The 23,911-nt window shown below is 40.3% G+C and overlaps 1 protein-coding gene across 9 annotated transcripts in view; it reads left to right on the plus strand.

Moving 5' to 3' along the window:
* Nucleotides 1–23,911, plus strand: part of SNAP91 (synaptosome associated protein 91) — a 66,228-nt gene that overhangs the window by 40,712 nt on the left and 1,605 nt on the right. For 2 of the 9 annotated variants that reach the window (XM_033056502.1, XM_033056503.1), the window contains exons 17-29: nt 5,894–6,001; nt 6,505–6,765; nt 6,973–7,050; nt 7,155–7,226; nt 7,688–7,771; nt 8,612–8,695; nt 12,101–12,238; nt 13,522–13,671; nt 15,798–15,828; nt 17,022–17,133; nt 20,123–20,206; nt 20,276–20,380; nt 22,741–22,841. In XM_033056502.1, the coding sequence (XP_032912393.1) occupies nt 5,894–6,001; nt 6,505–6,765; nt 6,973–7,050; nt 7,155–7,226; nt 7,688–7,771; nt 8,612–8,695; nt 12,101–12,238; nt 13,522–13,671; nt 15,798–15,828; nt 17,022–17,133; nt 20,123–20,206; nt 20,276–20,380; nt 22,741–22,833 (1,400 nt within the window). In that variant the 3' untranslated portion in view covers nt 22,834–22,841. Of the gene's footprint in view, nt 1–5,893; nt 6,002–6,504; nt 6,766–6,972; nt 7,051–7,154; nt 7,227–7,687; nt 7,772–8,611; nt 8,696–12,100; nt 12,239–13,521; nt 13,672–15,797; nt 15,829–17,021; nt 17,134–17,996; nt 19,511–20,122; nt 20,207–20,275; nt 20,381–22,740; nt 22,842–23,911 lie in introns of those variants that run through there. The other 7 variants (XM_033056504.1, XM_033056505.1, XM_033056506.1 and 4 more) reach the window with 7 other exon arrangements.

The following is a 23,911-nucleotide window of genomic DNA, read 5'->3' on the forward strand; positions in this document are numbered from 1 at the left end:
ATTCCTCTACATATATATATGGAAAAATATATGGAAAACTGTAACTGTTAAAACTGAGTTACCTTATGATTGAGTAACTAAGAAAAGTGTTTCTCAGGTCCACATGGGGATAAGCAGGAATTGTTTCCACATCATACAATAACTATGCACTCTACTACAATTTCTGAGAAAAGCAGCTGTGCTTTTGTAGTTGAAGAGGATGGATGTGATGATGTCCTTCCCTTCGTTACTTGTCATGCTTGTGCTTTGTTGTGTTTCTTTTGGGTATTTCCTGCAAATAGAGTAACAAGCCAGCTGAAATGACTGTATTTCAGCAATCTTGAATCTGGGTTTTATTTCACAAATACCTGCAGTAAATTGAAGGGGTGCTTCAAGTACTGACACTTGTACTAAATGCCAGCTATGCAAATAATCATACGTAAAGGAAAAAATATTCTTAGAGTTTAGTCTTGCTCATTCAATTTCCAATGTTATCTGCTATCCACTTGAGTAAGAATACATTTCCCACTGTATGTTGTCAGTTTTCTTGGTAGTCCTGTGGAGCAGGAGGCTTCCCAAGAGCATGCCAGAAATTATGTTTCTTTTGAACAATATACCAGCCCAATAATGGAGAAATCTTCTCATTTACAATGGATGTTTAAGATCACCTGACCACGGTGTTTTTTCTAGTTTTCTCTTCTCTTATGCATACTGCCAGCATGACAGGGGATGTCAGGAATAGGTAATAACCTATTTGCTATCAAGACTGAAATCCAGTATCTTCTCTGTGGGGTATGTTTATCTATCATTTCTACTGACAGGAGTGCCAGAGAAGTCTCATAAATAAGCAGTTTGACTACAAAGGTGTTTCCTTAAGACTGAAAGTTCCCAGTTAGAAAGTTTTTTTTTAGGGCTGCCTTCAACAGACAGCACCAAAATATCCCCTGGTAAAGTGCTGTAAAGCTGTAAGAAAGGAATACAACTGGTACTTGCTACTTACCCCTCCTTTTACAAAGACTGGTAATAATCCAAGTGCCACAAGATCAGCCAATTGAGAAGCATCTTCAAAATTGTCATGGGCAAGGTTCTGGATGCCATTAGGAGCGAGAGGAGTCTGTTGCAGAAGCTGGGGCCTGTGCTCATTAACAACCCTGCAGATGCATAGAGTGTGAAACTTAACAGTATGTAAGCACTGGGGTTGAGCCAGTCTTGGATACTACATCTTCAAACTGCATTATTAATTTATTAACTTAGTAATTTAGTAATTAATTAATTTAGTAATAGGTATATGGCTTTTTGAAAAATGAAAGAATAGGTAAATGGATAGAAATCACTGTGAACTTGAAACAGGATTAGAAAAACAACTACCTGTGCTTGTTCTTCCATACCACAGCAACAAGGTGCAATTTTTTTTTCTACCTTTTCCACTTCTCTGTGCCTGGAAAAACAGCTACTGCCAAATCATGTGCCTGCTTCCAGGCTTGTCAGGCAGAGGCCTGGATGTGTTTAGTTTCTAGAGATTTAACTGATCATTAGATAACTTAGTGACGCATGTTAAGAAATGGAGCTTCACCCTTCAGTATGGAAAGAATTTCACTCTTACGGTATGCAGACTTCTGTGACTTGATCTCTTCCTTTAAAGAGAATGTATTTTGTCACTCAAATGCAATAGATCTCCACTGGATTATACATCAGATTTTTTTTTCCTGGAACACTTCAGAATGAAGCAAGGTTCAATTATTTATGGTTGCAGAAAGCCTCTAGTTCTCAATAAGAAAAATCTCTAAACACACTCAGCAGTAAAGATACTTTTGCAGTGCCTTCAAGATACCTAGTGGACAGACTAAGATCCATGAGTCTGTATTGAACTTCCATCTCTCTATTCATTGTTTGAGGTTTTTTTTTCCTTTGTTTTGTTTTTTTCCTGAAGACTGTGCTGTAAATATATTCTAGCATCATATACTAACATTCCTTTTAACCTTGAGACTATGTCCAGTGCAAGAAGAGGTCATTCTTGGGCAGACACTGCTGCTCCCTAGGTTTTGTGATGCTAGACATGCTTACACTTAATCCTATTAAGTAGGTATTTCACCTTTGAGGTCTGCTGGAGGTACAGTCTAAGGTCACCTTTACTTCTTGCAGCTTGCCAGTGCTTTGTTGCTTCACATGATTTCTTGTGGTCAGGTATGGTAGGAGAAGGTACAGAAGTAGTTATCTCAGGGGAAAGAATGTAAAGAGTGTTCAGGGAGTGTCTGTGTAGGGAAAGAAGCTTAAAGCTGCAGGGAAAAGGTAGCCAAGCTGAGGAAAGAAGCAGTAGAGGAGGCTTTGCATTAACTGTTGATTGCACTGTATGGCTGATACTTCAGCTCATAAGAGTCTGCATGCTGCCTAGGACTGGGCTTTGTCAGAGATAAGCTCTGCATTATGTGTTCGTTGCTAATATGGTATTGGAAAGCAGATGAGAAATTCAGGATTGATCCAGCATAGTTTTTTTAAAGAACTCCATTTGATTAATAGGCAAGCTTTCAGTTACCTGGGCCAACTTGAGGAACTCCTAATCGTGTTTCAGAGATAAACAAGAAGAGGCTGTTTCCAATGTGCAGCTGGAATCATTCCTGTGAAAGAGCAATGCAAAAGTAGAAGAAGGCAAAATGCCTTGAGATGCCACTCAGTAGTAGAATTTGGGCACAGTATTTCTGGACGTGTGTAATGTGTTCTTGAGTTACATTTTGTTTGTGGCATTACTCTGTAATCAGTGCAAGTAACAAGTTACGGCAGACACTGTGCAAATGTCAGCTATTAGGATGACTTGAATTGTAAGTGGGCAGACCTATGGTCTTCCTGCAAAGAAACTACAGGCAAAGTGATGAAGAGTTTTGGCAGTTAAGGGCTAATGAGTGTCCCTTATGCTGGTACATGCTGGTATAGCAAGCTAGCATTTAGTTAATAAATATAAAACAAACAACAAACACTTTGCATAATTATTATTATCTCCTAGCTCTGAGCATAGTGAAATATTTCTTTATAACTCAGGTCAGGTTTTCTATGTCAAAAAGTAATGAAGGGTGACTGAAGAGGGGAAAAAAGTCTGGGAACAGTTTCTTATGTATGTTTCTATGATCTTTCCTCTTCTTGTGAAACAATCCTGTGGAAGTCACATGTTTAATAATACATTAATGATTATAAGTTAGTTGTATCACCTATGTGAGTAAATTTGTAATGTATTGATGCCGTGGCATCAAATAAAGGCGGAATTTATGAGATGAAAGTGATCACTCTGCAGGAGCACTTATTTTGCAGCAGACAATATGTATTGAAGCACTACTTCAGAGTGTAACAACTTTGAAAACCCCTTATTTGCACATCATTTCAGTAAAAACTATATTTATGAATTCAGGTGTAATTCAGCACATAATTTATACCCATCACTCCTGGTGGATGTTCCATGAAGTGTGAACTTGCAAATGTTTCAGCAACATCACTTTGAGTTTTAAGGATGTCAGGAAAATCAAGTGAGGACCATATGTTACTTGATTCTAGAAGTCAAAAGACAAATTCACTTTTTAAACAGTAGATGCAAAAATATAAAGAATACAGTAACTGTTTTAAAGGGAGAAAATCTCTTCCACTTCTGAATGTGCAAATGTAGCATTACTACACCAATATGGAGGAACAAAAATTAATTAAAAAAAAAAATAAAATATTCAGATTCAATTGTATCCATTTTTACATGTTATACTAGATTTTAGCAGAGGGCAACTGTGCAGGAGCATCAGAGCCTTTTGGAAAGAAGTTAATAAGCACCAACTTAGGAAAAACCCAATAGCAAACCCTTGGTTTAAGCTGTGAGTTGTAGGGTCACCTGTTCAGATTGGTTTGTCTCTATGTTCATATAGGTTTCTTCAACTAATCAGAGTAACCAATATTAGGAGCTCTTACTATGACATTTTTCATTTAGATTCCAGTATGAACTTAGGTGTTTATCCCACTTGCCATTTAACACAAGTCTGATGCCAAAAAAAATTACCTTACTTGGCAAGAACCTTACTCAGAAGTGTCAGTAAAAAATAAAGCTGGTGCCAAACTGTTTCCTTGCATCTGTGGGCTGGAAGGAACTTGTGTCCACCAGAATATCTATGACTGTTACATGTGGAACTTGAACAGCCCACATCTGGACAGGAATAGGTGTCGCTCTGAGGCTGAAGTGATCCCAACACAGAACTAATGACTAGCTCTATACATACGGAATTTCTGCCTTACATGTTATCTGGAGTCTTTCCTTTCATTCTGGGAAATAATTATAAGTAGGGTTTACCAATGTCTGTGCTGTTGGCCTACAAGATTGTGTGGGCACAAATACGTTTTTTTGAAAGAGCCCAGGGTGCCCCTTCATCTGAAACATCTCTTGCACCTTGTACTGCAAAACTGAACACACATGATGTTACACAAAGCATCTTCTCAAGCAAGATGGTGCAAAACTCTTCAGTTCTGTGCTGAATTCCTTCCACATGGTGCATGCCAGTGTCTGGTACACATACAGCACTGGGATGTTTGACTCATTCTGATGTTTGTACTTGGACAACTGCCATCCAGTTTTGTTGTTGAACAACCCTGTTACTTGAAAAATAGAATTATACTTGAAATGGCTTATTAGCAGGCCTTTTTTGCTACTAACTCATTTTAATTCTATTGTACAAGACTAGTGGGCTTTCTTCTGTTGAAGTTTCGATGCATGTTCTTTTGAGCTTTTTAGATTATCTGGCACGAATTTGTTTTTGAAATGGTTGTTTTCATTTTAAAATTGACATTCAAGTTAAAGCATGTTAAGCTTTTTCCTGTGCTAATTTGACAGTTCAATTGCAGTATTCCCCAAAAGATTTTTTTAATTTGCTAATTGTTGTAGCAGTAGAAAAATGTCCTTTACAAGCATCTTGGAAGTACATAGTCCTCATCATGCAGTCTTTTCTTGTGAAGAAAATGCTTGCCTATGAGGATAGTCCAAATGGCACTATCCATTAGGACTACTTCATAGAATTAAGAGCTCAAATGCTGGTTTAAGCCTAGAAATAATGCTGTTCATGGTTTAAAATTTAAGCATGCCACTTAGGAACTGACAAACAAAAAGAAAAAAACAGTCAAAGAGCAAGTGGCAAACCAAAAAAAAAACATTCAAAGAAACCTCATGAGCAAGTCATTCCAAAACACCAAACTAGCTGCTTTCCCTAACTTGGCTGGTTGGCCTAGAAGTGATCCTAAAAGGACAGACATGTTATGGCTCACCAACCATCAGTTAAGATGAACAGTCTTGATCTGTTTGAAGCAAGCTGAGTAAATATAACCTATGCATCAGGTTATGGCTTCAGAAAGATCCAGTTGGAATACTGTTAAGAAACAAGTAAGTTCCATTTTTTCAGATGTTGCATGACTGACTTGGCTCAAAGACTCAAAATGGTAGATGCAGATATCTACCAGAGTAATCAGATTGTTATCATAACAGTGCAAAGCACTATGCAAGTAAACTCAGTTGCAGATTAATCACGTGTAATACAGGCTTTGAGCATGCAAGTTGTTACTATTTGCTCTTAATTTTGTTAATTAGTTAATTTGGGGTAGTACATGAGCATGCTGCTCTGAACCCTTATACAATGAGAATAATGCCTTCTTTTATACTCACTGTGCTTATTGTGGGCAACCTAAGAAGCTCCATCTGCAAACCCTGTCTAGAACCTGCTTGTGTGGGGTTGGGGGTGAGACAAAGCGTTTTGCGCTGCATGACTTGTCTTGCTGTTGGAGTAGTTACATTCATGTTGTATAAGGGGATCTACCTATGCAATTTAACTTGGTTCTTTTACTATATTTTTCTTCTCTTTATTCTTTTTTTTTTTTTAATTTCTGTTCTTAAACTGCACCCAAGATGCCTTTGCAGCTTCTCCTGGGGAAGCCCCTGCAGCAGCTGAAGGGGCAGCAGCACCAGCTACCCCAACCCCTGTAGCAGCAGCTCTTGATGCATGTTCAGGAAATGGTGGGTTTTATGTCATTAGATAGTCTCTTGTTTTGCTGGTTTTTGGTTTTTTTGGTTTTTTTTTTTTTAAACTACATGGCAGTGTGTTTTTCTGAAAATTTCATACTGTTTGCAACTGGTAAAAACAAACCTTAGACTGAAGAGCATGCTTAACAAAACTGCCTGTTCCTGAGTCACAGTGACTTTGTGTTTATTTGGTAGTGCTAATGAATAGTTCCGTCAGTGCTGAGTTGTAAAGCAGTAGTCTGGATAGTCCTTTGTCGTATTTGAAAAAGAACCTTTGAAAGTTCTCCCCTCTAGTAACTAGACTGCTCAGCGGCCTTTATTTTAGACAAACTTAAGTAACGTTTATGGATAAATAAACTAGATGTTAGAGCGACCTCCTCTGTGTGCGTGCGTGTATTTGCAGTATGTGCATTGCCTATAGTTGCTGTGTTCTTGACTTCCTCCCTCACTGATCCTAAGTATGCATACACATATATTTCCCCTCTCCTTTTTACAAGACCCCTTTGCCCCATCCGAAGGTAGTGCAGAGGCTGCTCCTGAGCTGGACCTCTTTGCTATGAAGCCAACAGAGACTGCTGTTCCTGTAGTTACCCCTACAACTAGTGCAGCCACTCCAGTTCCTGCAACAACTCCTTCTCCAGCTGCTGCTGTTGCTGCTGCTGCTACTGCTACTACAGCTACTGCCACTACCACTACTACTGCCACCACTTCTGCTACCGCCACCACCTCCGCTCCTCCTGCTCTAGATATATTTGGTGGTAATTTTGTTTTTAACTCTTTGATTCTGGTGGATTGATCTGTCAGGAGTACCAAATGAACAATTTGTTGTTGCATGCGTGATGTGTGCTAGGCTTTCAAACTAGAGAGCCTATTAATTTCAAGTATGATGTGCAAAATTGGAAACTTCTGTTTTCAGTCCTGCCTTTCAAAAATGAGTTAAAGATGTGTTGTGTTCTTTGCCTTAGATTTATTTGAGTCTGCTCCTGATGCACCTGCAGCACCTAAACCAGATGCTACTCCTAGCATAGATCTCTTTGGTACAGGTAATGAGAGAATTCTTCTGATACTCTGCTGCTTTGTGGCTGTGCAATGGCGTAAACTGATTTGAGTGATAATTACTTCTCATTTTTTCTTTCATTTCTGGAAGATACGTTTTCGTCTCCACAACCTGCAGCTTCTCCTGTGCCTGAGAGTTCTCTCACTGGTGATCTTTTGTCTGGTGAGTGCTTGTTTTCACAGGCCATTCCACATACTTCCTGGGTTTGGATTTTTTTTCCAAAGTAAAAGAAATAATCAACTTACTGCCAATTTACCTCTTTAAACTGAAATATCAAGAAATATTAAGTTTTCGGTTTGCTGCTTTGGTGACAAGATGTGCACTTGTTGAAGAAGCAAGTAATGAAGTGGCTGACACTGAAGTTCATTAAGTAAGTGATGTGGTTGTTGAGAGAGGAAATCCTCCTCTAAGCATAAGAAAATATGCAATGTTTTCTTTAAAGTACTGTGGTTTTCGGTTGCTGTGTGAGAAATGTAACACTTTCTGTTTGCAGTTCTGGAGACTATTACCTGAATTTACCAAACCTGTGGTTCTAAGTGTTGGAGCCCATGTGGCTTTGAAATATTTAGCTATCATTATTGCCTTGCTGATACTAAATATTATTTATCCTGTGCTTACTGCAGTGGATGCATTTGCAGCCCCCTCTCCTCTACCCACTGCCTCTCCAGCAAAGGTGGATTCTTCAGGTGTGATTGACCTATTTGGTGGTGGGTATTTTTGTTTCCTCACCACTTCAGAGTTGAATCACTTCATTTCAATTACCTTTGCGCTTTGCTAAAGCTGCGGGTTTCCCCTTCTCACAACTTTTCTGTGTGGCTTTAGGGCCAAGCCTGGCATGTCTGGTTCCTTAAATTGCGCCATAAGAACTGCAAATAAGCTGTCGGTGTGGTCGTTCTGTTGTTATAACACTTGCCATTCTGTCCCCAGTCAGTGCATGTGTGGCTCTTCCTCAGATGTCCAGTGAAATTCTGCTCTGTCCTTTTTCCTTCTTTGCCCGTCTCCATGGTCATGCTGTTTTCTCTCAGTTCCGTTTCTCAAAGCAGCTGAAGTTTTGAGGGTAACTTGTCTCAAACTGGGTATATCTGAATCACAGGATTTGACAAGGTGGAAATTAGGATGGGCACTACCAGGTCCAGGCATGCTGAAGAACAGAAGTGGTGCTTAGAAGCAGTGAATTTCAAACAGTGAGATATTCCTCTAAAAAGATTTCATTTGAGCTACTGGCTTCTGGCTGGAATTCTCCAGGCTTCCAACCACTGCATTCATCTCCAAAGCCCTGTTGTCTTGAATGCTGTCGTTTGTATCTGAGACAATGTCCAAATGAAAGAGAAGAGGTTTCTTTCAAGTGCTGGTTTGTGGTACATCCTTTTTTCCACCTGAACTTTGCTTCCATGGTACTGCTCTGCAAAAAGGATGGCCAAGCAGTTTCATTTTCTTCTTCTGTTGTATGGTGGCTATTCTTTTGTCATCTTTTGATAAGTGATGAATTGATGTATTTAATATTGAATGCCTCATTTTTTCTTGATGCTTTCTGGAATTCCCTTTAGATGCTTTTGGAAGTAGTGCTTCTGAACCCCAGCCTACCACCCAGGCTGCTTCTAGTTCCTCAGCTTCTGCAGACCTACTTGCTGGTAATAAAGAACTTCTAAAAACTTGTTACTTTAGAGCAATACTAAGAAATGGTGTTTGAGATATTTTATGTTCCTTGGGTGTAGATAGTGGAATAAAATACTTGTTAACAAGATTTCTTAGTACTTTAGATGTTTTAATTAAAACTAGAGTGATTTATAATGGAGGCAATATACTGAATTACAAGCTAATTTCCTAGATTATCTTCTTTGTTTTCCTACCTCCCCCACAGCCTTATTTTTTTGTACTGTTCACTGAGTATGAATGTCTCCATAAAGTTTCTTTGGCTCTCTGTAGCAGTACTAAAGTTAAGCAATATTTCAGTCTATACTTCTTGTTCCTTATTGCTAATTAAACTTTGAGTTCATTCAATTTGGCTTCTTTAATTGGGTCGAACACCTAAATGTTAGTAGCTTGAATGACTGGCTTGGTAGCAGTCTTGCATTTAGCAGAGTGGGATGATAAGAGCATGCTTTTCTGAGCACAAGGGCAGAGAAGTGATAGAGACCCTCTCCTTGTACTGGGTGAGATGGGGTCTTTGCTAGTGCTGAATGTGGCATCACTGTCACACCCTATATCAAAGGTTGGATAACTGTATTTTAGTCTGTACTCTACAGGCAAGCAGCTTCAGCTGAATTCTGTGTGTAATGTTCTCCAAAATTCGTGGTATACCGTGTATTGTAGTAGCTGCAGTGATTGAGCTAAACACTGTGACTTGTCCCCATCCCAGTTTCAAGTTTGTAGAGAGTAAAATCCCAACACATGCACTTCTGGCTTGGAGATTTGTCTTAAATTCTCTCATGTTTCTGAAAGGGGAATTTGTGTCATGATTTAAATTAATGCTACCCCAGCCAAAACCAGCACAGTTGGTAGAATTGATGGGTAGCTTATCAATACATTTTCAAGTACCTGCTTGGAGTGTGGACATTGCCTAGTTGTGCCACAGAAAGGAAGAAGTTGTCTAGATAATAAGGTGTACATCCATTCTCAATCAGCAAGCCAGATTCTTAAACTGGGATATAATGTATAAATGCATGCTAAAGCTTTAGGACACACTGCTTCAGATTTTAAGGTAGAAGACCACCTTTTTTTCATATTGCCTCAATAGTTCTTTGTATTAGTTTATGGATGGCTTAAGGCCATAGATCAGGTTTTAACTAATAGATTCTGGAACATGACTGTCTTTTGCAGTTACTTGTGATATCAGGAAACTGGGTGCAACAAGGTTGTTGGACAGAAGCTAATTCTGCTTATGCAAACACTACAATATAAAATATTTTATATTGTTATCCATAACTAAGCCTAAATGCGAGTAGGAATTGTGCTCCAGATGGCTTTAAACTTTAAGCAATGTGCTCTCTGAATGTGATGAGTGGCATTAAATCAAAACCTAAATTATAAAAGGGATGTTCTCAGTCTAAATACTCAAGCAGATCTGAAGCAGTTGAGGTAAATAGATGATTTTTTAAAAATTATTTTGTTTATGCTTTGAATATACATTCCAAAGGGCTCTAAGTAGATTTGATTTATTTTTTTTTGAGACAAAAGGAATCTATAAACATTGCAGCATATTGCTAAGCATTTGTTCACTCTAGATAATGGCAGATGTATAGCCTGTAGCGTAATCCAGTTTTAAATTTAAGAGTGTCTGGAGTTCATATTGTGGCTCAAGGCTTGTCCTTCATGGTTTATGAGTGTTTGGTTGTACTAAGTGTTTATATGCACAGTGTTATGAGTATGCAATTCATAATTGTCTCAAGTGTTCTGCTGTCAGAAAAATTCCTGCTCTTGGCTTGCTTAGGAAATTTGAAAGAAATGTTTACTCCATGCCTTTCAGCAGACAAAGCTAGAACTATGCTGATAAATACAAGTCTAGCCATTTTAATTTCTAGATCTTTCTATCCAATTAAACTGTGTGCATGTGTGTCCTGGTATGTATTCTAATAATGTGTTCTTATATGAAATCTTACTTGACTGTGTAAAGGCAACTTCAAAATCAGGCAGCTGAGGTTGCTACTGTTTCTGCAGACTTTCTTGGGGTCTTGTGCAACTCTAGACAACTAGGAACTTGGTGTGTTAAAGAATTTTTATGGCTTCTGTGCCTGGTATTAAGTTGTGCAAGGCTACAAGCTATGGAATTAGGATCAGTCATCATACAAATTTTTACCAGAAGCTGAGGAGTCTTCTCTTCTGCAGGTGGAAAAAAGACTCTGTGGGGCTTTGCAAAAGGTTAGAGAACTTTCTAAACAGAATCTTATTAATGGATATTGGATCACACCCTTCTGCCAGGCTCCTTGTTCCCACTCAGGAAGTGGAAAGGCAGGCTAATTAGATGGCTCCTGTGCTTTAGGAATTGCTGCAGGGAACTGCCTTTGTCATCTCTGGATCTGGTCAACATGCTTCTGGTCTGATTCTGTGGAGATTAGCACTTTTGTGCAGATGGTTGAATGCATGGAGCTTTGCCTTGGGCAGGTGATGATCTAGCATCAGTCATGTTTTAGCAGGTGTCTGCTGCAGACCACCTCCTCAAGAGGAGGCGAGCACAAGAAGCCTTTTTTAGGCAGCTAGAGAAAGCATCACTACCACAAGCTTTGGCACTTGGGCAACTGGAACCACCACAGTATGTGCTGGAAGGGAGACAGGGAGTGCAGCTGGGCATGGGTAGTCAGGAATGCATTAGAGAATCTCTTGATGTGGATCAAGGCATACCAGAGTGAGTTCAGTGGATAGCCACAGAGATGGTGACTTGTTCATATGGCATATGTAGAGAGGCTGAATTGGGCTCATTCAGCCTTGAGAAGGCCAAAAGGAATCCTTTTAGATGTCTAAACTCACAGGAGTATGCAGAGGAGACTATCCAGGTTCTTCTTGGAGGTGCACAAAGATAGTAAAAAAAGGCAATGTGTGTGGGAAACTCGTTAAATACTGCAATGGTCTGATATGACAACAGGCCTCCCAGAGTGCCAGTAAAATCTCTTAGAGGTACCAAGGCAAATATCTGGACAACCTGATTTGATTAGACTGACTTTAAACAGGGTGTGTGGCTGGCTGACCTCCAGAGATCCCTTCCAACCTACATGATTCCATAACAAACTCATGGTGAAAACAGAGTGGGGCAGACCTCTGATCCCAGTGCATTATTCCATATTCTGGGTTAGCAATTGTGAGCATGAGACTTGCTGTGGGCTAGGATTTGGGTTGTGAGGGCTTCTTGGTTCCATTATACTGAAGTAAGCCTAATAAACATAGAGAAGCTCACACAGGCTGCTGAAATGTTCTTTGATATAAAATGGTCTAGTAAGAATTGTCTTTATTCTGCCCTCTACAGACTGAGATTTTGGTAAACACAGTCTATCTAACAAGGCTGTCTGTAATGTCCTCACCTCTCTTATGTGTTTTTTTAAAAGGCTTTGGAGGTTCTTTTATTGCTCCCTCTCCATCACCATCCCCAGTCACTCCAGCTCAAACTGGATTACTACAGCCTAACTTTGATGCAGCTTTTGGGACAACAGCTCCAACAACTGGCAGTTCGTTTGATGCATCAGGTGAGCCACAGGGTTTCTTCCTGTGAATTTTCTAATGTGTTTTGTGTGGTAGATGAGTTAATGATACCATGTTAAGGCTCTGAGTGCAAGCAATATCAGTGACCTCCTTTTTCTTTCTTGCTGGAAGAACCTTAGGGTGGTGATGAGGCTGGTGTGTGCCCAAGAGCTCTCTGTACCCATTTTTTATTCTACCATGTCAGTAAAAAACAAACTAGCAGAACATCATCCTTGCATGTGCTTGATAGCTTGAACCAGGAGTTACACAAGGAAAACAATACTCTGTGTATCAAGTATACAGGCAAGTCATCTTGCCATTGCTGCTGATGTTGCTCTGGAGCCTGCATGGCACCTGAGAGTACATAAAACAGAAACTGGCCTAGAGTTCTTTGCCTGACTATAAGCTTAAACTTTTATCACTGCTATCATTTTGTTTGCATCTCTTCCATTCTATATTTTTCATGCTGGGTCCTTGCTACAAACTTAAAATTGGTGAGTTCTACAACCGTACAAGGGAAAAAAAAAGTTGGAAATAGTACTGCTGCTTGGTTATTTGGTTGCTTGCCAGTGCACATGCTACCCCTCCCTGTTGACTTAACATTGGCATGTACCTCAAATACAGATCAGAAGATAGAACTCAGGCATGAGATATACCAAGCAGTTTGACTTCAAGGGATCTAAAAAATGAACTTCTGAGTTAGATGACTGGACTAAGGAGAATAGCACTGTCTGTGTGGATGGTTCTGGTTCCTTCTGATCTCAAAAGATGTTAGTAGGTTTTCCCAATTCCCTGCTGCTTGCAAGTGAATAGTAACATCTTGGGACTGCCAATCCTGTTGCTGTGAGATGTCAAGGTATAAGTCTGCCGTTGCCACAGTAATTCTGACTGGTATTTGCCACAAGATGTTCATTTTAAAAATCTTTAAATGAATATCTCCTGACAAATGTGTGCATCTGACATCTCTGTACGGATGGTTGTAAGAAAAATAGTGTCATGTGTAAGTGGTGCTGTATCTATGTAGATTCAACACTCCAATTAAATCCCTTTTAGGCATGTCTTCTCATATTAGTTTTCATTGGTATAGCTTTTTGAGGATTACTGTACATTCAGTGTCTAGTAAAATGACATGCATGCCCTTGTTGGCATTACTTTTAATGTCAAATGTTGTTTGGGTAAGACTTGTGATGTGGTTGTCTGTGCTGTGTTCATTGAGCAACAGCAGAGTAGCAGGCAGTGTATTTTTAATCACAGCTGCTCTTCTAACTCACTTTGCTTTCACTTCCAGTGTTTGATGGCTTAGGCGACCTTCTTATGCCAACAATGGTTCCTTCTGGTCAACCTGTAGCACCTACAGCCACAGCAACAGTTCCTGCTGCAGCAGCAAGCAAAGGCCTTGGAAGTGATCTTGATTCGTCTCTTGCAAACTTAGTAGGCAGTAAGTGACAAATTTTGGGTTTAAGTGGCATGGTATGCATGTTGCTTTTTCATGGGGCCAAATACCTGTCTATTTGAGCTTGCTTCAGTATCCTCCTGTTCTACTGTGGAAACTAGGGAAGCTATCAGCAGGAATAAGGCTTGGCTCAGATAGCTGATTCACTCTAGTCTAGGTTTGTCCTTCTTGGAGCCAGGATCTGAGTCAAATAATGGCATTTGTTTGGCAGGTATGATCTGTAATGTGTGACCATCCCATGAGCATTTCAGAGGCACATTAGACCCTTAATGGATGTGCCCCTCTGTAATAGATGGAAAGGTGAAAATTGCCCAAAGTGTCTGATGGCAGTTTAAACTCAGCAAAGCTGATGGACACAAATAGGTGACTTGGTGTTTAAAGAAAGAAGGAGTTGCAGTGGATGATGAGTGCACTCAAGAACAGGCCTTCTCTCAGGCAGAGAACTTACCAAACATGCTACTGACATGCTACATTTAAATATGTATTTTCCTGTAGCTGGAAAATGGGCTAGAGCCTTTGTAATCAGAGATCAGTAGCTGCAACTGCCAAAGAAACCTAACAGAAACCCTCCTAGGCTAAGGTGTAATCCTGCTGAAGTTGTATAAAAGGAATTCTCCCTTACTATATGTAAACACACCACAACAAAGATGTATGATGCAGACATGGCTGTTAGGTGTGGGGGAAAATACTGTGCTTAGAAGTAACCAAGACTCTTAATCCCTTGAAACATCTTCTGCAAGTCATCTGGTGTATCCAAGTTTGGAAGAGAAAATCAAACAGTAATTTATGAGTTACAGGACTTATACTGATCCTGTGAGAAATCTTTTTTTTTTTTTTTTTTTTTTTATAATTTAACTTAAGACTTCTTCCAGGCCATAATGAAAGAAACTATTTGGAGTTTCTGTGTATGACAGAGCAGATAAAACAATGCAACACTTATAGGCAATACATTTACGTATATGTGGAATACAGCTTTTTATTTCCATATTGTAATGGGGAACAGAAACTAGTTTTGTCACTCATGGTAAACAGTTTGGTGCTCTTAAATAACATTTTGTAGAGCTATCAGTAATTTCACGATTACAAGCCGCACTGACTATAAGCCGCATCGCCGGGTGTTGGCAAACATTTCATTCTTTGTCCATAAATTAGCCGCACCCAATTATAAGCCGCTCTGTCGTTCGCAACGAGGACAGGCGTGCAACAAAGTTGCCAATTAGTAACAGAATCGCGGGATCAGGGGCGGGGGTTTACGGGCTCGGCTCAGGCCATGAGGGCTCGGCCCGCTTGGGGTGCCCCAGCTCGGCGATGCCGCTCAGCAGAGCCGCTTGGGGCCGGCTGCCACCTCTGGGCTCACTCACCCTGGCCCGGCGCTGCCCCGCGGTGGCAGGGGGGCACGGAGCCCGCCGGCACCCATGGCGGCAGCGGCAGGAGGGGAAGGAGCCCCCCCCTGCTCCCACGGCAGCGGCGGGAGCCATCAGGAGGGAACCTCCTGCCTCCCGAGCCGCAGGGATGGCAGCACGGAGCCCCTGCCTCCCTCCCGAGCTGTGGGGATAGCAGCATGGAGCCCCTGCCTCCCCCAGGCTGTGGGAGAGGAGGGAAGGAGGGAGCTCCCCTGCCTCCCACCCGCTCCTGCGCTGCCAGCGGGGATCCTTACAATTGTAAGACCAATTTGTAACAATCGCGTAAACCCGGGTTTTACTGGCCGGTGCTCAGCTCAGCACCTCGGTTTGCACTTCTGGGGTTGGAAATGTCAGAAAATTATTCACGTATTAGCCGCCCCTGAGTGTAAGCTGCATTTCTGGTGTGGGATCAAAATTTTAGTCAAAATGATGCGGCTTGTAATCGTGAAATTACTGTATTTTGGTTTGCTTATGAAGCAAAAATTACTTTCTCAAGTGCAAAATATCTGCAAGGTTTCTCAGATGTTTGTTCTAAAGATTAGGTAGATGTGGCCAGTCCTCTGATACTGTCTAAATGAAGACAACCAAAACTTTTTTGTCTTGATCAGCCAGGTGCAATTAAATGTAAGCTGTTACTTTGACACTTTTCAATTTACTAAACATGTGGCTTCTTTTTTATTTCCTTTTTTTTTTCCTTACAATTTTCAGATCTTGGAATTTCTGGTACTACTTCTAAAAAGTAAGTTCAATTGTACTTAAAGATAAAAGGAAGTTTTCTACTCTTCTGTGTAGCCCTACATCTATTTCAGTGTTTGTTAAGAAACAATGGATTGGTTATATGACCCAACTTCCCAATCCAGAAAAATTCTGAAGCAAGTATTCTATTCTTTACAGGCTCCCTGAATAATTAAGGTTCAATGTTCCTGATATAGTTTATAAACTTGCGGTCTTGAATCTGAATGTTAGAAATATTTTTTTTCCTGTAAATTACTGTCTTCATGTTGAGTAGCTGATTTCCAAACAGCTTATAATGAACAAATAGTCCAGATAATAAACTGTATAGCTCCCCTCAGTAATCTGTACTAATATGTAGTAGTTTTGTTGTATTTTTACAGATACTGGATGTACTTATTGTATAGGCATTGAAATACTTCCAAAATAGAAAAGAGGTTCATTCCATGCAGTGATAAGATTCTTTTTGCAAAAAGAAATACCTACAACATTGCATTTTTTTTAATCTTCCTAATCTAACTGCCTGCTTGTGCCCTGAGTCCTCCTCTGTATGCAAGACTTTAGAATGTTTTGTGCCTCTGTGGAGGCACTGAAGGGATATGGAGGGATATGTACAAACACATCATGAGGTTTAGCCCCAAAATGTAGCTTCCTTCAATCTACATTTTTTCAACTGGTATTTTATTCTGGGTAGAGCAGCCTGTAACAAAATCTGGTTTTGCAACAACCCTTTTATTCTGTGAATGATTTGTTTCTCTTGTATCTATCAACTTTTTGCAGAACTGAATGCTTTCCTTCTTCAGCTGTCTGAGCAAGATTTCCAGCACTGAAATGGCCTTTCAAAGACATCTAGCAGGCAGCTCTCCTGCCTGGCCCCAGTAGAATAGGCAGTAGCAGTCCCTCTTCCTACTTTGCAAGGGTATATGCCATATGTTACCTTCAGTCAATACTAAGTAAAACTCTTTAATTCTCACCACAAAGGCCATAACCATGTAACTGACTTCAGCTTAGAGTGTTCTGGTGTCTACTGCTAACAACCCTTGAAACTGAGTGTCACTATAAGTCTATCTTTCTGTTAATAACTACATACACCATAAGCTAATGTAGCTGCACGTCTAATGCTAATGTATGCTGTGACTGGTTTTCATTTTCACAGTGGAAGTATGCAAATAATAGCCTGCCTCTCTCCCTCTCTGTTAGGGGAGACCTTCAGTGGAATGCTGGAGAGAGAAAGTTAACAGGAGGAGCAAACTGGCAACCAAAAGTAGCACCTGCAACATGGTCAACTGGTGGTGTCCCAGGTGGTCCATTGGTAGGTGGTTAATCCATGGATAACACTGGTATCGGACTTCCAATATTTGGTGAGAGTGTGCAAGCGTACCTGTAGGGACTGCTCCACTTTACTGAGGCTAAAGAGTTTGCCTCTGTGTAAATTATATGAGTATTTCAAGTCACTTTTTAAAGAACAGAATTAAAACTGGTATAAATAAACCATTGAGTAGTAATGAAAAAAATACATACACTAGCTTATGTATTAAGATATTGCTGCACCTGTACATTTAATACCTGTGGGCATTTCCAAGTGTGTGATTAGTCATTACTGGCCAGGATCAGATCCAGATCAAGTGCCCAAAACAAAATGCTATTGATCCAAAGCTGATGAACTATAAGGAGAGAAAATAAATAGGTTTTTCTCAAGTTTTACTGAATTAAGTAGATCAAAAACTGCACATTGTTCATATTGATCAGGTAACTGATGTTAGATCAGGAGTGGGTAGTTTATTTAGCTGGGTAAAGCAGTTGGAAAAGGTAAGATTATGCTTTAAAAAGTATCAGAAGGCTCTAATTTTGAGAGAAGAGGGTCGAATTGAGCTAAAAATCTAAACCTGGCACATGAGCAACTTGATCATGAAAAGTCTACAAAAGTAATCTGAAGAGGGGTAACACCTCACCCCATCAAATATCTCAGAAGGCTGAAAACAGCCTCCATTTGAATGAGGCTGATTTGGCAAAGGAAAGAAAGAACTCTGGAGGGGGACCATGACCAGTTCAGTTCCTTGCTGCCACATCCAGGTGTTAACATGACTCTGAGCATGTTCCATATATGGAAGATACAAGAATTCTCTGTCCTTCGCCTAATGTGTTAGTTGTAACATCAACTTTTTTTCTTAATAGAAAGGCTGGGCAATACTGTACAGTGTAAGTGAACTATTTTTTTTTATCTCTTACTGCTCTTACTAAACATGAAGATACTAACAGCACCTCACCTGCACTACAGTAACTACTGCTGGCTTAAAACTACTTAGAAGCTTCTAACATGCCTCTTCTTGGATTATCTGTCCAACAGACAATTCTCAGCCAGTGGGTTGAACATGGCAGTGGTGATAACCATTTCTGTGCTGTAAGCTTGAAAATTATCTCTTTATTGCTTTACTTGGATGTGAACTACCTGATGACTTGTACTGCCTGAAACTTCAAGCTTCTGCAGCATCAACCTGATCTTGTAGTGATTTTACCATCTGATAAGTAACTAGTTTTTGCAGGAAGCTGGGTAGATTTGATAGCATTTCATGAAATGTATGTGTTGCATGTATTTCTTAAAGGTCATGCACTTAGGTACTTTTTGAATACAAAGAAACCCAGGTCTGCAGGCAAAATAAATAGGAAGACAAAAATTAAGCTTTTTTTCATGTCAGTGATTAACCACTTAAGTTTTGGTCACTTCTTCCCTTTCTTGTGACCTTTCAATTCCAGGATTAAAATCAGCAGAATCACATCAAAGCCCATTCCCTCGAATGACTTTGTGCTTAGAGTGGGTTCAGTTTGTGTGGCTGTTTTCTTGGCATCTGCCCAGCTGGGTGTTGAACTACGATGTGTTCCTGTAAAAGCAGTTAGATCACTGCATCTGATGTCATTAACCTGCGTGGTTTAATTTCTTGCTTTTCACACCGGAATGTCCAGATCTTGGTTTTAGTTTGGGGACTCTGTTAGCACAGTAGTTTTTAACTGAAATGCTCCTCAGACTGGAATAGAGTTCATAAATTCTTAGCCAGAAAATGAAGTGGTTTTGAATAATGAGTCTGGGACAGGTTATTTGGCTTGTCTCCACTTCCTAAGAAACTGGCATGTTTTAGTCTGGAAGCAAGGATGAACTAAAGGCACTAAAATGCAGAAGTGGACTGTACAGTGAGTAGCTCCAGCATATCTCCAGAGACACACTCTACTTTGAACTGTAAGTGTGCTAGCTACTCTCCAAGTGTTGTGGGATGCTACTGACTCAAGGATGTGGAGGCACAGGCACGACCATACAGCTCCTGTAATAGCTTGAGAAATTTGCCAGTATGCTTAGGCCAGACAAGAGCAGCAATGAAATCCTACTGCCATTTTTACATCCCTTCCTTGAATGATTTCTGCCTCTTTTCAGAATTATTAGTAATTTGGATTGTTCATATATTGATTGATCATATATTTTGTGAAAAGGAAACGTTTAGATGCCTTCAAGGCTATAAGAAGACTGCATGAGAAGTTAGAGAAAAGAGAGCCAAAAGGGATGTTGTGTAGGCTGTGCTGGATAAGTGAGGTGGGGTTGCCATTTTGAAGGTGCTCTTGTGCTTCATATCCAGTCAGACTATTCAACTAACAGTTCTCTCTTCCTGAATTCTAGTGGAAGATAACCTTTTTTTAAGGTTATTATTTAAATTTTATTTTATTATTATTATTTGAATGAATATCATAACAAGTCAAGCATATGAATGAAAATCATAGCAAGATAAACTAAACTGTCTTTAGTAAAGTATGCAATGATTCTGATTGTGGTTTAAGCGTGTGAACTTATTCTTTAACTTCAACCTTGGTGCATAATGTTTTCTTCACTGAAACTAATTACAGCAGCTATTTCCTTTAGCTTTAATCTGCTTAAGCTTTTACTAAAATAATGCTACAATAAATATCGAAGTGTATGAGCTGTTATGAAATTGGGATGCTTTCTTACACTATGTAGAAGGAAACTCAGGTTTTCTCAGGTCTATTTTGAGTTGTAGTCAGTAAATGGACTCTGCTCATGAAGAGAATGGAGTCTGTCACTGCTGCTTTCTTATGAAGAAACAAGCTGAGCATAAGGACTCATTCAGCTCCCTCATCCTTTGAAGCATTGTGGTTTTGAGGCTGCATATGTGCTGCATAACAGTCCTACTTTCCAGAACAGCTCTGAGAATGCTGGAGACTCTGTATGGTTTCCAGATCGTTGCTGTTAGATTTTTGCCTCTTTTTTTTCTCTCTTTTTTTTTTAATTTATTTTTTAGGCGGGAGCTGTGCCTCCAGCAAGTGCTGTTCCTGCTGCAGGAGGTACTCCACCTGTCCCTCAGCCAGGAGCAGCATTTGGGATGGTGAGTCTCTTTTGCTACCCTGCTCTCCTTCCCCCAGCCAGCCCCTGCTGACTCGGTGTTGGTTTGCAGCCCCCAGCAGGTGCAGGGGTGCCCATGATGCCCCAGCAGCCGGTGATGTACGGGCAGCCCATGATGAGGCCCCCGTTTGGAGCCACCGCTGGCCCTGGTGTACAGGTGAGTACTGCTACATGAATGTTTAATTGCTCTCTGTGTCTCCAGGAAGTAGCTTTTGTGTGTGTGCATCAGCTGAGCTCAACTCTAGCTCTCTAGGTCTGTAAATGGCATGTCGTAAAGGATGAGCTGTCTGATCCTTGCAGCAAATCACATGAACCACCTTGATTTTTTTACTTCAGCTGCCTTGTATGAGACCCATGGAACAGGTTTGAAAAGTCTCCTACAGCTAACTACATCCAAGATCTGGTTTTGGAGGATATTTGAATAAAACTCCAAGTGGAACTTTCAGGCATTGCTATTCTGTTCACAGCCTACCAAAATTTACTATAGCTACACTCAGCAGGTGATGCAGCATAAGCTGTAACACCTGTCGCAGGCTAGTACAGTAATTTCACAATTATAAGCCGCACTGAGTATAAGCCGCACTTCTGGGTTTCAGCAACTTTTTGGTTTTTTGTCCATATATAAGCCGCACGTTACAATACAGAGTGTGATAAAAGGTATCTGTTCTATCACCATCTGTTGAGGGTGGGGGCAGTGATCCTTATCTCAATGGCAGATATTCTGCTAATGGGCCATCCATTGAAACCAGGCAGGGCATTGTTCTTTATCTTTTCACAACCCATCCTTCCTCCAGCGAGTCATTGTCTGCTAATGGCCCATTGAGTCCCACTGTGTGACTGATAAAATTACTTCATCTCATTGGAAGTTGCTCCAGCCAGGGGGAAGAGCCCAACATTTCTTACCAAGACAAAAACAGAGGTTTTGGGACACTAAGGGAGCCCCTTTCTCCACTGAACTCCAGAGGAAAACCGGATTTCTCCACATCACCACTGGGCCTCCAGAGGAAAATTGCACATTCTACAGGAGCACTGCTCCAACTGAATCACATCTGTCACTGCAGGAGGATGCAGCCACCATTTAATGGGACTGCTACCAACACCCTGCCTGACAGGGTGTCAGGTTGTACTCTGACTTTGTCAGGGTTTGGAGTTTGTTTCTTTGTAGTACTGTATTTCTATTTTGATTTCCCTAGAAAAGAACTATTATTCCTAATTTCCATATTTTTGCCTGAAAGCTCCTTGATTTCCAAATTGTAATAATTTGGAGAGAGGGGGTTTATATTCTCCATTTCAAAGAGAAGTTCCTGCCTTTCTCAGCAGACACCTGTCCTCCAAACTAAAACAGCAACTTTTTGTTCTTTGTCCATATATAAGCTGCACCTGATTATAAGCCACACTTTGGGTTTGGACCAAAATTTTAGTCAAAATGGTGCGGCTTATAATTGTGAAATTACTGTACTTCAAATAGAGTTTGGTTTGTAACAACACTGAAATGGAAAGGCCTTTCCAGAGGAGAGGCAGGATGTTATTTAGCTATAGTATTTTGTTGTTTGTGAGTCATAAGTCCATCTTGCGTTTCAAGTAAGGAGGGAGATGGAAGTTGATGCTGCAGCTGTAAAATCTCACTGGTAACCCTGGAAACTAGGCTACCTCCCTTCTTTTGCAAAAAACTAAGCAACCAACATATAGCAAACCACACTTTTTAAAGAAGGGAACTACATTCCCAATGAATCTCGCCAAGGTTTCCTGAGTAGAAATGGAAATAACTTGAAACTCCTCTTGAGTAAGAATATACTTAGTCTTGCTTTTCCTCCCACCTTAAACTATCTCTGCACTTACTAAGAATAATACTGTGGGACACAGAAGATTTTTTTTTTAAAGAGTGGTCATCAAGGTGCCAGGGCTGCATATAAAATATCTCTTGTGCCCTTAGCTGAGGTAAGAATGGGGAGGATTAAGAATGAGAGAACCATTTGACCAGCTTAGTCAGAAGTGTTGCGCGGAACTTCAAAACTGATGTTTATTTATACCTATCAAAGGAGGAACCTAGTATAATTTAGTCATATTTCCCATCTGTTCTGGACTCTTTTACATTACCAATGTCAAATAATTTGTATTTAAGTGCCAGTCATAGGGATTTTCAGTCGTACCCTGCAGGATGCGCTCTGCTTGCTCTGAACTTTGGTTTTTAACATCTAACAATTCTGTGTCTTCTGCCTGGGTTGAAGATCCTAACACCATTCTGACTTACAGGGAGGGAGTGATCTGAAGTTATGCTAATTAGAATCTGCAGTGTCTGTAGCTCTGTCCATTAAGCCTGCCAAACATTGTTAACCCTGTAGCAAGGATGGAATCCAAACAATGCTTGAGCAAAAAGGCACTGCGCTGAGCTTGCAGACAAATCAGAACTTTGTATGCTTGCAATGTGCTTGTGTGAACACTGCCTATGCCTATCTAACGCTTGTGTATTCTTGTCTGCTTTGTTTTTTTCCTGCCTTCCTGGCTGGCGTCTGTCAGCTTTCTCCAAGCCCAACTCCTGCAACTCAGAGCCCCAAGAAACCTCCAACAAAGGACCCATTAGCGGATCTTAACATCAAGGATTTCTTGTAAATGATAAGGTATTCTGTGGCTGCCTGCTCGAGCATGTCACACTGTGGTACATATCTGGCACACAGATGTTGTTTAGGTTGAATATGACAGATAAAATCACATCTGCAGAGCTAGAAACATGCACTGTAACAAAAACCAAATTCTCTGTCCACACTCGTAACTCATAACAATTGAAAGCTTGACTCACAGATAACTTTTCTTGAAGTTACTTTTGACAAAAAAAGAAAAAATAGTATCTTCAATGCATAACTTCCTTTTTTACCTTGTTTCCATTCAGTCCAAGCATTCACGTTTGGTCTTTTTATTGAAACTGTTACTGAAACACTAGAATGATAACAGGGTACAAATACTGGGAGGAGAAATGCTGCTGAAGAGGCTTGTTTTGGTCTTGTGGGTGTTGAAACAGATTTGGTATCATAGGTGTGAGGGTATCAAAAGGGGAAAAACTTGTGTATTCTTGTCATCAAGGGAAAGTTGTTTGCAGCTCTTTAGTGCTGCCAGCTAATGCAATACAATTTTTCAAGGCACTGCTTTTCTGAGTGCTAAGGCCATGAGGTCCTAAGCAGTGCTGTATAGAGCAATAATGGGGAAGAAGAAAAATGGAGAGGAATAAAAGAAAAATGGAGAAGAAGCAAAAAAAGAGTACTACATAATGGAAGGAAATGAAGGCCAAAACATTATTCTGATGGTTCTGGAGGAGCAAGTAGGAATATAAAATTGAATTAAACACTTATGCCAATTTAAAAATAATAATGCAGAAATAAGGTATGCATTTTATAACTAAAACTAGAATAATGTGTCTAGAATGAGGTGAGGAGAGGACAATCATTACATAACTTTAAAGCCTTCTTCATGAGTCACTTTTCTTCCTTCCTAGAGCTTAATTCTAAAATTTTTTCTGTGCCCACTCTGCGCTGGAGCTGGCAGCAATGATTCAGGCTGCTCTTAGCAGGCATCTCCCAGTCCCACTTCACCCTTCTCCAAATCCCATCCCCAGGGAGGTGTACCTGGCACTTGGCAGAGAGAGCCAGGAGTGGAGATACACCTTCACTGCTGGAACTCACTGCTTTCAACTTGT

This window comes from Catharus ustulatus, chromosome 3 (assembly GCF_009819885.2).
Source record: "Catharus ustulatus isolate bCatUst1 chromosome 3, bCatUst1.pri.v2, whole genome shotgun sequence".
Taxonomy (NCBI): domain Eukaryota; kingdom Metazoa; phylum Chordata; class Aves; order Passeriformes; family Turdidae; genus Catharus; species Catharus ustulatus.